General features: G+C 32.0%; 1 protein-coding gene across 4 annotated transcripts in view; it reads left to right on the top strand.

Annotated features, from left to right (window-relative positions):
* The first annotated feature begins 3,987 nt into the window (after positions 1-3,987).
* Positions 3,988-15,036, top strand: part of LOC124454538 (choline kinase alpha-like) — a 60,181-nt gene continuing 49,132 nt past the window's right edge. Inside the window, exons 1-11 of one of the 4 annotated variants that reach the window (XM_047005325.1) lie at positions 3,988-4,348; positions 5,109-5,349; positions 5,690-5,823; positions 6,025-6,132; positions 7,217-7,275; positions 7,352-7,436; positions 8,006-8,114; positions 8,690-8,781; positions 9,143-9,224; positions 10,380-10,467; positions 10,847-11,101. In XM_047005325.1, coding sequence (XP_046861281.1) covers positions 4,188-4,348; positions 5,109-5,349; positions 5,690-5,823; positions 6,025-6,132; positions 7,217-7,275; positions 7,352-7,436; positions 8,006-8,114; positions 8,690-8,781; positions 9,143-9,224; positions 10,380-10,467; positions 10,847-10,869 — 1,182 coding nt within the window. In that variant the 5' untranslated portion in view covers positions 3,988-4,187 and the 3' untranslated portion in view covers positions 10,870-11,101. Of the gene's footprint in view, positions 4,349-5,108; positions 5,350-5,689; positions 5,824-6,024; positions 6,133-7,216; positions 7,276-7,351; positions 7,437-8,005; positions 8,115-8,689; positions 8,782-9,142; positions 9,225-10,379; positions 11,102-15,036 lie in introns of those variants that run through there. The other 3 variants (XM_047005327.1, XM_047005328.1, XM_047005329.1) reach the window with 3 other exon arrangements.

Genomic DNA, 15,036 nt, shown 5'->3' with positions numbered 1-15,036 from the left:
GAAAAATGTGCACTGCAGATGTTAGTTTCAGCTCGTAGATAAGATACTATAAAGCCAAAAAAGGAGTATTGTCTATAAGCAACTTTTGTTCAACTTTTATAGTTCATTATAATATGTTTTACCCTTTTTTACTTAACCTAACATGAAACTTTCTAAAGTATATCAAATTCAAACAAGGCTAGTTTCTTAGGTGTTTATCTTTACACATGCCATTTCACATGATTTTAATTTCTTATGTTTTTAATAAAATTAGTTTATTTCAATGTATTCATTCTCTTTCCTCTCTCAAAAATGCAGAAAATAAGGACAAAAAAGACACATTAATGGTTGCAACCCCCCATCCCCCTAAACATTTTCAGAGCAAAAATTTCGACTTAAAGTTTACGTGATATACATGATATTCTGTTTACAACATCTGTCAGCCGTATACAGAAGTTCAACTCTCATAATGATATAAGTTCTGAATTCAATGAAATTTATCACCATTTCGACAAAATTGCTATAGTAAAAAAAGTCTAAAGAACTAAATAGAGGAATTCAACTTTAAAGTATCAAAAAGTTTTAATTCTTCAAATATTTTGTTTCAGACAATTAAAAGGCATTTGCCATCTGTCAAAAATATTCGTGCAATTTTGAATAATTGTAACAAAAGAAACAAGAGAGGAAAAATGTATCATTTGTTTTGCATGCATTCCTTACTTTTTAGAATGACTTCTTTATTGATGTTTGATAATGATTTGCCCCATTCAATTTGTTGAATTATGTACTTCTCTCTCTTTATCATTTCCCTCAGTCATAAATCCTAGTTTTAATGTCCAATCAAATATTCTTTATCTCACATGCATTCAAGTTTTTGTTTACTATCATTCTCACGTAAAAACGTAAAGCACTTTACATTTATTTGATAATTTTTAAATGTCTATGATAGTTGAAAAACCTTTTTTTGTTATCTGTATTTAGAACAAAAATACGAATGATGGTTGCTTCAAATATTTTCGATGTAGCTACGATTTTCTTTGGCGTATCAATGGAAATATGATGTAATACATTTCCAGAAATTCATAAATATCAATTAGTAGAGCTTTATCATTTGTTGCGATCAATGAATTCGCTATTGTTTTCATCATGAGGATAAATATAAAGTAATAAAAAGATTTGGAAAGCAGTAAAAGTTTTTTTAAGAATTTTAAATTAGTCAAATTAACAAATGGCAGCTATGTATACAAGACGTATGGCTGCGCTAGACTTAACTACAGAAAATGTTTAAAAAAAACGTACAAAAATGTTTTATAATGCTTTAAATATTTTAAAAGATAAAGATTGTATTACATTATCTGTTGAATTACGTACAAGCATGACTATGATAAATGAAATGTATGGTGTTCATAAGGAAGTTTAATCCATATTAGCTATTGTTCTTAAATTATGTGATAGGCTCTGAATTTTAGGTTTTCTTTATGTTTTCATTACTTACCATTGAAGAGGCAATTTTACTATCAATGAAATTTCTCTTTTGAATTCTGACAAGTTGTTTTCTATACTTCTCAAATTGCAGTTTAGAAAAAATGTAACTGAAGTAGAAACTGTCTTGTCCTAAAGTGCTAGTAATATTGGCTTCTTGAATTTTGATATCAACACAAGACAAGTACTTTTCTGTGGACGGGGACACAAATTGTGATAATTTTTAATTATATTTTAGATAAAGAGCAGTAATTGCAGAAATAAAATGTCAGAAAAAATATGCAACAAAATATTGTTTCAACAATTCGAAGAAATATCATTTACAATGAAAATAACAGACCAAATTATTTTAATTCCTTATAACAACACCCCGGAAAAAAATATGTTTATTTTGACGTTATTCAAATTGGTCAACTATTTCAAGTGTCTCTACAAACTAAAAGAAAAATGTGCACTGCAGATGTTAGTTTCCGTTCATAGATAAAATACTATAAAGCCAAAAAAGGAGTATGCTCTATAAGCAACTTTTGTTTAATTTTTATAGCTCATTATTGTATAGTTCTATAGCTCTGGCGAAGACGAGGCTCCAATACCAAAACAAACGAGTAACAACACCGAGTCTTCTGGAGATATTGTTCAAAAGAAATATCGATACATCATACTTACACTTTCAAAGGTCGTTGGCTCACGTGGTATATAGTAGTGGGAATTATTCATGATCTTGCTAAAGACATGAAAAAATACATACAAGTGTCTTTGCTTTAGGACAATGAATCTGATTTCGAAAGTGAAGAGGAAGCAATCACCACAAGAGATTTGCAATAAGATTCAAAGTGCTCTCTGCAAAATTTGTATATACGGATGGAGTGTTATGAGAAGAGTACTATAAGTAATATCATTGACGAGGAATTGTACAAGGACCAACAGAGAATTTGGCAGCTTCGCCCTGAGATCGTAAAAGATATTAGTTCACTTTCATTCACAGGTAGAAACTTTCTATTATTGCATGTCCTACCATAGGCGGCCCAGAAATCTGTTTATGTTTTTTATACAATCGATATATGTAGTAAGTATATTTCTTGATTTATATGCAATGTTTGTTACGTGGACATCTCGCGTGAGTTACACGTTTATATGGTCTTAAAGGTCCTATATTTTGACAAGGTAGGCAACTCTCAATACAAATTAACGACTGTTAACAGAAACACTTTCACAAAACCATAAATATCTTATAAGTACATGGAAGGCTACGAAAAATACATCTCATTTGCCATGAATAATTTTACTGCATTTTGCAGTTTTTTTTACATTAAAATGTATTTCCATGCATATGAAAAATGCGAATGTTTTTAGGTTTTGTACCAAATATTTCTCAAAACCTATGCTAGGACACTTATCTAAGCATTGGTCAAATTTTTGAATGCAAAAACGCGATGCAGATTGGCTAAAATTGTTTTCTCATTCATTCAGATTGGATAAAATTTTTTTTGATTGTTTTCACAAAAATTCAGCGCCAGTGATGAAAGTGATTATTTATTCAATTGTACAACAAAAATAAAATATATTTGGACTTTAAATCCATTCTCACCAATACAATTAATAGCTATAGATTGTGTGCCATTTGTAAAAGTTTTTTTTATCATATTCTTTGCAGTAATTTACAAGTAGGTAGGAAATTGTAAAAGATATTCACGTGTTAAGTTCAGTGTCCGTCAAATTTCCTTATTCTCCAAAGTCACTAATTATTTCCGATATAAAACATATAGGCAGTACTATGACAGAAAAACGCCATTCGAATTTTGCATGTATTTCCATCAACCGCGAGAAATTATTTCAAAAATTTCGATTCGAGAACCTCAAGTGTCTTTCATGAACGACAAAACTAGAAGATTTTTTCAATAATTATTTGTTACTTCACATTTGTTGCACTTGGTTTATTTAAAATGGTATATCCGTATATATATTCATTTGTACACAGTTTTTAAACCCCATTTTTAAAAAATACATTTCTTTTAGCCACGCCAAAATTACCACGCCCTGTTGTAGGAAAATTTATCTATCTGCACTGTCAGAGAAATTCTTAGCTACGCCACTGGTTACAGTACATTTCTTTCTATCACTAATCATCTGTAATATTACCATTACTAATATACGATGATAATTTAATTACTTAATAATTATTACTGTAAGCAATGCACATTTCAAGTAAATGGTTTGAACCCGGAAGTGTCGTTACATGTTTGTACATGTAGATCGTCAAGGTTGGTATAGTCCTGAGAAGGACTGTTTTTGTTGTTGTTGACTGACGTTTCGACAACCTTAGCGGTAGTCATTTTCACAGTCAAAAGCACATTTCATTACCATGTTAATCGTTTTCTAGAAGTCCTTTGGCTCTGTGTTTTCACGATTAGTTTTGTTGGAAAGAATATTGTGATGTTGACGGATGAAGTTTACACGTCACTTCATAACAGGAAATGGTAGACCGCCTTCTGTGCACGAATGAATAAGTATCACATGGCTAAAGCTTTGTTTACGTTGAACATGTCATTTGTTGCATGTACTTTGTGCAAAGTTCTTGCAATTTTACACCTCATCTTACCAAACGACCTCATGATCGACCTTCAACGAACGTAGAATCAGTGATTGTTGTCATTTCTTGAGTAAATTCGACACATTTCTCAAGCCATCGTTAAAATGACTGCGTTGTTGCTTGGCTGGTTTCGACCATGCTTCGCTACAAAGTTCTGCGTAGTTTGAAAAATTATTTTCTTACTGGAAAAATGGTTGACGCTAAGATCAAAGATTTCGGCTATAATTTATGTCGAAAATATCTTGGTGAGGAATGGAAGAAAATCAGTCCACAACATTTTGAAATTGAACGAATTCAGTAAGTACAATTTTCGAATACGTAACTGTAAGAACTATATTGTTTAGATGCGGCGGCATTTATTTAATAGTAAAAATGTTCTCAATGATATTTAAGGTGAAAATATTCTCTATATCTCTATTGCCAACATTTTAAGAGTGCTGGGCTGTTTGTGTTTGCTGCCACACTAAATTTCTTCTCAAGATTTATATGTTTCCATGCAATATGAAAGATTTTCTGTAGTTGAGCAAGGCTGCAGATTGCAAAGTGTGATGGATTTCAGAAAGATATCTTCGGTGTGTAAAAGGCCACATCTGAAGTCCAGGTTATCTTAATATGTAGAAATTTCTCCACCAATTATTCTCTGCTGTCTGTCCATGAAAGTGATAAAATTTCTCAAGTGCAGCTAATTTTTTTGTAATTTCCAACTTCCATGTCTCATATTTCTTATGTCTGATATTTTCTTGTTCAAAGCTGTTTTAGTTTTGTTCAAGGGTGGAGGCAGAATACATGTGTGAAATAAAATAAGCATCCTTGTTTTATATGCAAAATACCATCATAATAGTGCCTTTGATTTAGAAATTAATTTCCGGAAAAAAAGATCTTGTGAGATATGATTAATCTAAGAATGGGCTTATTTTGTATATTTCTTTAACCAATGCTCTGATCTTACCTCTATGCTTGTCTATCATTTTTCTTTTGTTGATAAACTTACCACTCAGAAGAGATGAAATCATAGTTTGAGTGATTATTATAATCAATACGTTTTTAACAATTACAGTGGTGGATTAACAAATCATTTGTTTCTGTGCTCTCTGCCACATGAATATGCAAATTCAAATCCTGATGGTGTGAACAAAGCACTGCTTCGGCTATATGGTGCATTCTATGCAGATTTGTCTGACAACAATGTTCGCATGATGGAGGAATGCATCATTTGCGGCCTTTTAGCTGAAAAAAAGATGGCCCCAGAGTTGTATGGTATATTTCCTGAAGGAAGACTTGAACAGTTTATTCCTAATGTAAGTAGCAAAAAAATTCAGCGATTAATGTAAGGAAAGTTTATTTTTAATAGTGAGTATACCACCTACTTATATGGAAAGAACATGCCCTAGCTTTCCAGCTTTAATATCAAACTAAATCTGTTCTAGCACAGCTGAGTTTGTATTCCACTGATAGTGGTATAATCAGATTATTTCATACTCATACAGTCTGTATAGAAAAATTGTAAATTCATTCTCATTTGTGTTGGAAAGAATTTATAATTTTTGAATTAAACTGTTAAATAGTTAAAATTTTTGCAACATTAATTTTTGCATTGTTTACCAAAGCTTAATTTACTTGTGTTATAATTTGTTAAAGGTTCGAGCATTGACTAGTTGGGAAGTCCAGTATCCTCGTTTATCACGACAAATAGCTGAGCATGTAGCTGCATTTCATAAGCTAAAACTTCCTCTCTCAAAGGAAGGAACTTGGTTTTTGGATTCACTTCAAATGTGAGTTTGTCTTTTTGAATCTTTTGCACCAATCTGAAATAGTTTTGAAGTAAACCCACTTTCTGTTACAACTTTTTTTTAAATATATTCAAGATTTCATATTGTTCGAAATGACCTCACCATCTCCTTATATTATTATTTTATCACAGTGTGCAGTATATAATACGTCGATTGTACATAGTCTATATTTTTTTTTGATAGATTTGTGAAGGAAATTAAAGGTCTTAAATTTTCCAATGTTGATAAATTGAAGATCTTGCATGAAATTTTTCATAAATTTGACATTGATGAAATTCTCAAATATATCAGGTATGGAAAATAGTCAGCTACATAAACACAGAACGGTCATGGGGACTAGGGAGACAGGTCACGTGTGGGGGGAGGAGCTTGTTGGGAAACTAGTGTGTCTACAGGTGGGGTATATACATGATTTTGTGATTATAATTGAGATCATACATTGTGACTGACTGAGTGTACGTACGATGTAGGATTAGCTAGAAAAGTAGATGATACTGACGGTTTTCTCTTTTTAAAGTTGTCTTAATCTTTGATTTTCTGGTATTTTGAATATAAATTTGATTGGCGCTGATTGGTTGAATGCTCGCAAACACCTTTTATCAGAAACTCTTTTTCAGTCTCGCAAAAGTATCGCAGATTGCGTGGTTTGCGTGGACACGGAAAATTTAAACAATATGTCGTTAAATTTGTCTTTTTAATGTTGGTTTTCATTTATGAATGAAATACATACTTGTGAAAGTTTTGGAGCAACTCGAAATTCATTGAAAGTACTCAATTCGTGCTCGTGCTTGCCACGCATTTTATTTTTTCTTCCAAACTTTCCCGCGTTTAGAAACACAGTAAATTTTTTTTATTACTTACATGATAAATGAATGCTTATTTTTACACATATGCATTAGGTTGTCCTTGTCTGTTTTAGCTACTACTACTGCTAGCCAGTAGTCTGACAGTGATGTTAAAAAATTGTATGCTTCATGCCAGATGAAGATCAAATATCAACGTCATGATAGAAAAATAATGGCTTCTTATTTTTCTGCGGGTTTATTTTTATTATGCTGCCTTTGGACTACGTAGCCTTTACTTAAGAATTTTTACAAAGAAGAACATTATATTGAAGCAATTGTATGACGTACTTACTTACTTGGACACACAGTCAATCAACCACAGTACTCAATGAATAAAAACAATAGATTTTTGAGTACTTTAAATTCACATAATCACAAATCATTAATTTGACATTAACTGCTGCAATGCTATGCACAAATCATGTACAAAGTTAATTAAACTGGAAATACTTATGTTCCAAAAAGATGTTTTAGGATCAATGAATTTAAGTGTTGCTTACATTATTGTTATTTTGTTGTTGATGTGTTAGGCACGTGGTTGAAAACAGCCAATCACCAGTTTTCTTCTGCCATAATGACGTACAACCAGGTAAACATTTCCAACTAGGTTATTGTGAATATTATGGGTTTTTAATAAAGGTTAAATATAATTTAAATACCTACAGGAAACTTGTTGGTGAAAGCAAATGAAGATCTCGATGAGGCGAAAATTCGTGTGATTGATTTCGAATATTCTTGTTATAACTACAGGTGAAAAAAAAGAGAGAAGGATAATTTTCGTTTAAACCGCAAATGAGGAAGGAAGAAAGGAGACATTTTGTTCTATATCTGGAATATTATTTCATCTTTGCGCTGCGTAGAGTTGTCAAATATTATGATAGCAAGGGTTTTGTTTGTTCACTTAAGCCCGCCGCACACTGGTAAACTTGCCGCGCGTACTTGTTATTCGTGACAAGTGTGATCGACAAAATTAAACAAACGCGCGTTTGATATTTGACTCATCTGTCATGAATGACAAATGTTATTCAAAACTTCCGCGCACACTAGGAAATTTTGTCGATCCCACTTGTCACGAATAACGAGTACGCGCGGCAAGTTTACCAGTGTGCGGCGGGCTTTAAAGCAGTCAACAATTGAGCAAGGGGAGAGCTGGCAACAAAACAACCATATTGCACCCATAATGCTTTTCAACCGGCTGCTCATCTTTCTTCTTGAACATTTTAAATTATTTATTTCATCAAAACTGTTCAATTTTTCTTATTTTAAACATTGTTTACCTCGTCAAACTTTTTTATAATATTTGTTATTTTTTTATTCAGAGGATACGATATTGGTAATCATTTCAGTGAATGCATATTTGATTATAATTATCCACATTATCCCTTTTTTACCGGAGACGTCTCCAAATATCCCTCTTATGATCAAAAGGTAATTCACTAATATATGTAATAATTTCAGAAAAAATAAATACAATTTTATGGTTAAAAATAACTCCCGAACTATAGTTCATATGAAAAGGATGATCTGCTGTTTACAATGTGGCTATCTATTATTGCTTGAATTGAATTACAACATTTATAGCTACCATGTGTTAATGATGTGATGATTTTGCTTTTCCTTGCGGTATAACTATTTATTCTCACTACTTTATTTCTGTTTTTCTCGTGTTTTTTTTTTTTGCTTTTGATTGCTTTGCTTATTTTGCTTTCTCCTCTCGGTGTTTTGCCGTACAGGTTTTCTCCCGGTGTTTCCCGTAGAGGTTTTTTGTCGTCTGTGTTTTGCCGTAGAGGTTTTTTGTCGTCGGTGTTTTGCCGTAGAGGTATTTCCATTGAGTTCTATGACACCTGGAGGGAACACGTTAACAAAATTACTATAAATTATTAGCGCGCGGCCCGTGGTCAAAAACATGGCGGATTTTGGTTGTCAAAGTCAGCGGAAAGGCGCGGGCTCATGAAATAAAAATTTCGTGAAAAATTCTTATTCTAAACTCTTCGAAATTTCAGGTATTTTTCATCCGTGCGTATTTACAAGCTTACAATGAAACGACTGATGTCACGTTAGACGAGATTGAAAAAGTTATCGACGAAGCTGATAGGTAAATTTTATAACAATCGTCCTCTTGTATTAATATAGCGCAAGATAAATTTTGGAAATTCTTAGATTTCTATGAGTACGTATGTCTTGACTGATTGACTGACGTAGTTCTCGTTTATTTAAGGTTTAGTTTTTGGAATACGTCAGTTTAGGGTTTAATGACGCCATTTAATTTAGGTCGGTTTTATGTATACCTTTACAGGCTTTTATTACACAGCCTATTCAAGTAACTTTTTACCTATTGTACGCATGTGCTTACATATTGGCGTCGGTTTTGTTTTTCTGCGAATAAATGTTAATTTTACGTATGTTTTAAAAATATTTATGAAATAACATCAGCTTTGTTTTCCTTTTTTCTATAGATTGTCTCTTCTTTCTCATTTCTTTTGGGCGATGTTTTCAATACTTCAAAGTTATAAGTCGTCGATCAATTTTGGTTATCTCGTAAGTAGATGAATTGTTCAATAGTGTTGTTTACCGTTAGATTTACATCACGTGACTGAATTTGACTTTTTCTTTCTTGTATTGTCGTACCGTGGTATTGTATCCTAAACACCATTTGCTATTTTTAAAATACCCTATCTTATAAGGAACATTCTACATCGAACAATGTATCTCGCATTCAAAGTATTAATCTCACATACAACGTATTAGTCTCACATACAAAGTATTAATCTCACATACAACGTATGAATCTCACATACAACGTATTAGTCTCACATACAACGTATGAATCTCACATACAACGTATTAATCTCACATACAACGTATTAGTCTCACATACAACGTATGAATCTCACATACAACGTATTAGTCTCACATACAACGTAATAGTCTCACATACAACGTATGAATCTCACATACAACGTATTAGTCTCACATACAACGTATTAATCTCACATACAACGTATTAATCTCACATACAACGTATTAGTCTCACATACAACGTATGAATCTCACATACAACGTATTAGTCTCACATACAACGTATTAGTCTCACATACAACGTATTAGTTTTACAAACAATGTATTTAAAATCGTCAGAAAATATCTTGAGAAATGCGAACCTCAACTTAAATAGAAAATGTTACGCAAATACTACATTCACTGCAAGATGGTAGTTTAAACAGTTCTTAAAAAGAACTGTGAGTTTACACGCCTTTTATCACCATTGCCCAGTGTTATTTGCACACGCCCCATGTGGAAATCAACTTGTATGTTGACAATGGTAATCGTGTTAAAATAAAATTATCTATCTAAACAAAACATGTTTTGCGAAATATATATTCTGTTTCTTCTATGAAATAAAAATAATGAAAACGAATGAATTCAAAAATTTTATTAAAACCTAAACAGACAAACAGAGTTATTTGCATGCAGTTTAACTGGTGCATTATTGCACGTTGAATGGGCCTCTAACATGTACACTAACTTGTTTACATTTTTGCAGTAAATATTTTCTCAATTAATCCTTAGTAAATTTTATTTTAATAAGATTGCCTTGTCAGTATAATGGGATAATGTTATGGTCCTCCTGAAGGCTAAAGTTGAGCTGTAGTTAATTTGACTTCATCTGCTTGATTACTTCTCTTTTTTCAGGAATACGCCCTTTTTCGAATGGAATGCTTAAATCATTTCAGGCATTTTTCCGAGGAGAAACCTGGAGACAAGTTGCGTCACGATAATGGTAAAATCCATTGTGATGTTTAGGGTGAAGTACATTTTTTGGTGATTAGAAAGAATGTCATTCAGATGTAGCATGTATGTAAATTATCTCCACCAACACAATTGCTTGTTTGCGTCTTCATTCAAAGTCTTCTTGCATAACGGGGTTTCTACTCAAATTTTCAAATGAATTATCTAGTGGTTTAACTCTATCTAATCAACAAGGAGTTAGATACACTGTGTTGTCAATAGGTTATGTGCAACCATCCTCTTTGGCGGGAACAATATTGCTTCATGACAAACCAGATAATATATCAGATAGTCGCATGAAATGCATGACAAATCCAAGATGGCGTGAGAACGAGGCAAAAAACATCAAAATTTTTGCAATTTACTTTCAGCGCAAACGTCAAAGAATCGTTAGAAAAGACGTCACTGCAAAACTATATCATTAAATATGCCATCATTTGGGGAAAAAAATTATTATTTTACCACAGCATTTTTCAACAATTTTTTTCACGCTATTTTAAAAGAATGATGATGGTAAAGGTTCTATTGAAAGAATTATTATCAAATGTCAATATTATGCAAAGTTTCATAAGATGTATTCATGAAAGTTAAGAAAACACAATATTAAATATTCTTTGTCATTTTCATTTTCATCTCTGAAAACTTTAAGGATTTATAGTTTTTTTTCCAAGAATGCCAACTCACACTTCTCCCACCGTCGAGTGCTGTACTATAGTAGTGCCCATTCAGATTGGAAGAATGACAATTATTATACCACCAAGCACCTTTCAGGACAGTGGCGCAGTTTCTTCCACTTTTGTCATTATCTGAATCTTTTGTTGAAAACGCCATGCCATTATGAATACGTAATGAATCTCCAGCAGTTCCTAAAAAAAAGTAATTTTGCTCAGAAAAATTTTACGTCATTTAGCTGATGTTATTTTACAATTCTCCTTAAGAATTGCGGAAGTCCCAACCACAATCATGCACAATTATGTTGACTGGACAATATCGCTGGTATTATAGTTGTTGTTACTAATTTATTAAACCATTTATCCTTCTCGAAATCAAGTAAATCGCAAAAGTAAAAGTTGTCTACGAATTAGCTACATGTCACGAAGGCTTTTTAACTTTCTTTCACCCCACCTTCATTGCCCTGAAGTTTTTTCTCTACCCAGTCTATTCACATTGATCTCAATTGTTACTTGGACTGATTCTTATTATATTATAGATTTTCAAAATTTGTTTGCTTTGGCCTGTTTCATACGTAGCGTTTTAAATAAGCCGAATGCATTTAAAACAACAGATAATTTGGAATTTTATCACATTTTCTTTTGTCTTTAATGCGTTCGGTGCCAGAGCTAGAACAACGGGTCTGGGGCGAGCGCGGAGCCGCCATTTTCGTGACTACTTGCAAGTTAAACTTGTAATAAAACTGTGTGAAAATGGCTAAATGAGCAAAATAATAAAGAAATTCAGCCTAGTTTGATGGAAATTTTAAATATATCGGAAACCACAATCTAGCTTTTGGCGTTTTTGTGAATAATTACTGCAAACCAAACTCAATTTCGTGGATTTGAGCTACATTCGCTGTTGACTAGTTCGTGCTTTTAAACTAATTGTGACCATTGAGTTCTATAAGACCTGGAGGGGAAATGTCAACCAAATTACTTTAAATTATTAGCGCGCGGCCGTGTGGTCAATAACATGGCGGATTTTGGTTGTCAAAGTCAGCGGAAAGACGCGGGCTCATAAAATAAAATTTTTTTCGCCCACCCGGATTTGACAACCACAATTGCGATTATATAAAATATCAATGCCAAGCATAAAAACTTTAGAAATTTTATCTTTAAAACATGGTGCAAACTTGTTTGGTATACGGATGCTGAAGTAATGCCAGAAAAGGAAACATTTCATGACACCGGTAAGCAACGTAAGATTGTTTACTATTTAAAGTGTTCTGTGTTTTGATTTAAGTCAATACTTGAAGTGTGATGGCATATATTTTGTGAATATTTTTACTCCTAAGTTGTAATCTAAGTTATGTTTATGCAGTCTTATTTGTTCTTTACTTAATCGCTTGCTAGACGAGGCAAAGCAACCAGTTCTTATCGTGATATGCATATCTTAAAACTCCTTGTTTCAACTGAGTTAAAATGGAGGATTTGTTCATGATATTTTTCTGAAAATATGAAGCAAATATTAAGGAAAGAACTGTATTGAAATCAAATGCAGTGCAGGATTAATTAATGAACGATTTGGTACATGTACAATAAAAATACCTGTATTAAACAGCAAACCTGGACAATTTGACAGATTACGGAAAATCATGATGATGGTGTGTAAAGGTTTGCTTTTTGCTAAAAGTTTTATAAATGCCATCTGGTGTCTCTGTAAATGAATTGTTTGTTATGCAGTGTAGTAAATAGGTTAGTATATCAAAATCAAGATAAAACTACTTTGTTCAATAATGTGCCAAATTTTTGCCTACCTTGAAATATTTGCTCAAGAAAAGCTTATGATGACATGCATGAAACATTATATTTAGTACTGCATCATCTGACAAAATCCATACGTTTTTCAATTCCAGGTGATTAAAAATTCACATAAGATGCATTGGTTGCATTGAAGTTGAATGTGGAAGAAGCAAAAATTGATGGCAAAGAACTTTTATGTCTTTTGAAGAATTACGATATCATTTAAAAGAGTAAGACTAGCAATCTAGTAAAAGAAGCAACATCTGTCTTCAATATGAGACTTTTCCAATTATGTATAGTTACTTTGTACAAAATCCTATATTAGAAAAACTTGATTTTAAGTCATTCACTGATATTTTTACCAAAAGACAAAAAGAAAAATTCAAAGGCATAATGTAAAATTCAAAAGTTTTCAAGTTGTTTGAACCTAGAAAAATTAGTATAGGTAACTGTAATTTGTAAGGACACAAGAGAAAAATAGTCAAGAAGGTTAGCATTTTGAGAATTAATAAGTTCTTCTTGACATACATTACACAAGGCCATAATTTTATAAATAATAACTGTACATTAACAATTATACAACATGCTAAATATCTTCACCTACATTATAATTATTTAAACAGGTTTGCCTTCATGCAGCAATAAGAAAAGTGTTATGTCAGAGAAACCAATGCACTTTAATTTTAAGAAATAGTACTTTCAATGGTAAATTAATGTAGTTCTGTCCAGTAGTAGATCCATGGTTGTCAATGACAATCCAGTTTCTAATATCTTGGCTCAAAACAGAACCAGCAACATGATTATAGAATTTCTGAATTTTGTTCTTTTGCTCTCCTAGTTCAAGATATTTTTTCATAAGTTCTTAGTAGATTTATCAGAATATCATAATATTTATAAGACACCCAGAATCAATCTTACCAAAAACTCAAAAATTACATACCTACTTACAATATATTTCCAGTCGATTAAGTCGTAGGTAAGCTAACTTTTCTAACTCCTTTTGGACATTCTAACTAAGATTTACCCATCTATTTAAGAAAGACAGTTGCACCAAGCTGTTATCAAACAGTCAAAAACACAAGTAATGCTAATGGGATTATGCATTTTAGCTCAACGACACATTTACAGTGTTAAGAATGCCGTTTGATATTTATTTCTAATATAGCTAAACATTATTTGACAAAATGTACGTTATTTTCAGGTAGATTTACCTCATTTAAATGTGTATGTCTATTTCACAAAAACCTGAAGCATTATTTTCAACATTTTATGCTTACGGTATCGTTGCTGTTTTCGCTGGTTGTCATTAATATAAGCAGTAATAGAAATCCAGATTCGGGAGGCAGCGAATGTTAAAAAATTAACAATTGAGCTGTTATAATGTATTGTGACTAATATATGTATTTTGACTTAAACTGTGTCTACCATTGAATCGGTGTTATCCATAGTTGTACAAAGTTTTGTTTTGAAGCACTGTAGTCATGAAATTTTGCTTTGGTAGTACATATTTTGCAATGTAGTCCAGGCATAAAAATTTAATGCAGACAGATTACAAAGGTTTTTTGCTGGAAAAGTATGAATTTAAAATATTTGTTAGATGCAGTAGCTTTTATATTGTATTAATCTAAAGTGAAGTTGTTGATTTCTTTATTGATTGTGAAACTGTGATTATAGTTAAAGTTGAATTAAAATACAAAATGGTATAGGCTTCTATTTTGGTGCGGCATTTGTTGAAAAGGAAATTATGTTTGTGTATTATAAAATAATTCTGCTGTTGAAGAACATTCTTTTTCGCTACAAATGTTACTGTTTGTACAGACTTTGATATTGTATATGAGTCTAATCCAATTTTTAATAAAGCGTAGAAAATTAATAAGTTGAGTAATGACAAAACTTCTGCATATTTTTCCAAATTATAAAGACCAAAGACCACACCAAATCATTGATTGTGTAAAGACCAGAAATAATCATTGATAACCAAATCGAACATGCTCTGGTTTAAAGTACAGCCAGAATATATATTTTATTACCAGTAATGTATTTTACCTAGCTGTTTCAGTAAATATTTTATTTATGATTACTGATACTATACTTTCAAAGGATTT

Source organism: Xenia sp. Carnegie-2017, unplaced genomic scaffold (genome assembly GCF_021976095.1).
Source record: "Xenia sp. Carnegie-2017 unplaced genomic scaffold, XeniaSp_v1 HiC_scaffold_3, whole genome shotgun sequence".
Lineage (NCBI taxonomy): Eukaryota > Metazoa > Cnidaria > Anthozoa > Malacalcyonacea > Xeniidae > Xenia > Xenia sp. Carnegie-2017.
The sequence above is the reverse complement of the archived record's forward strand: the minus strand, read 5'-3'. Positions and strand labels throughout refer to the sequence as shown.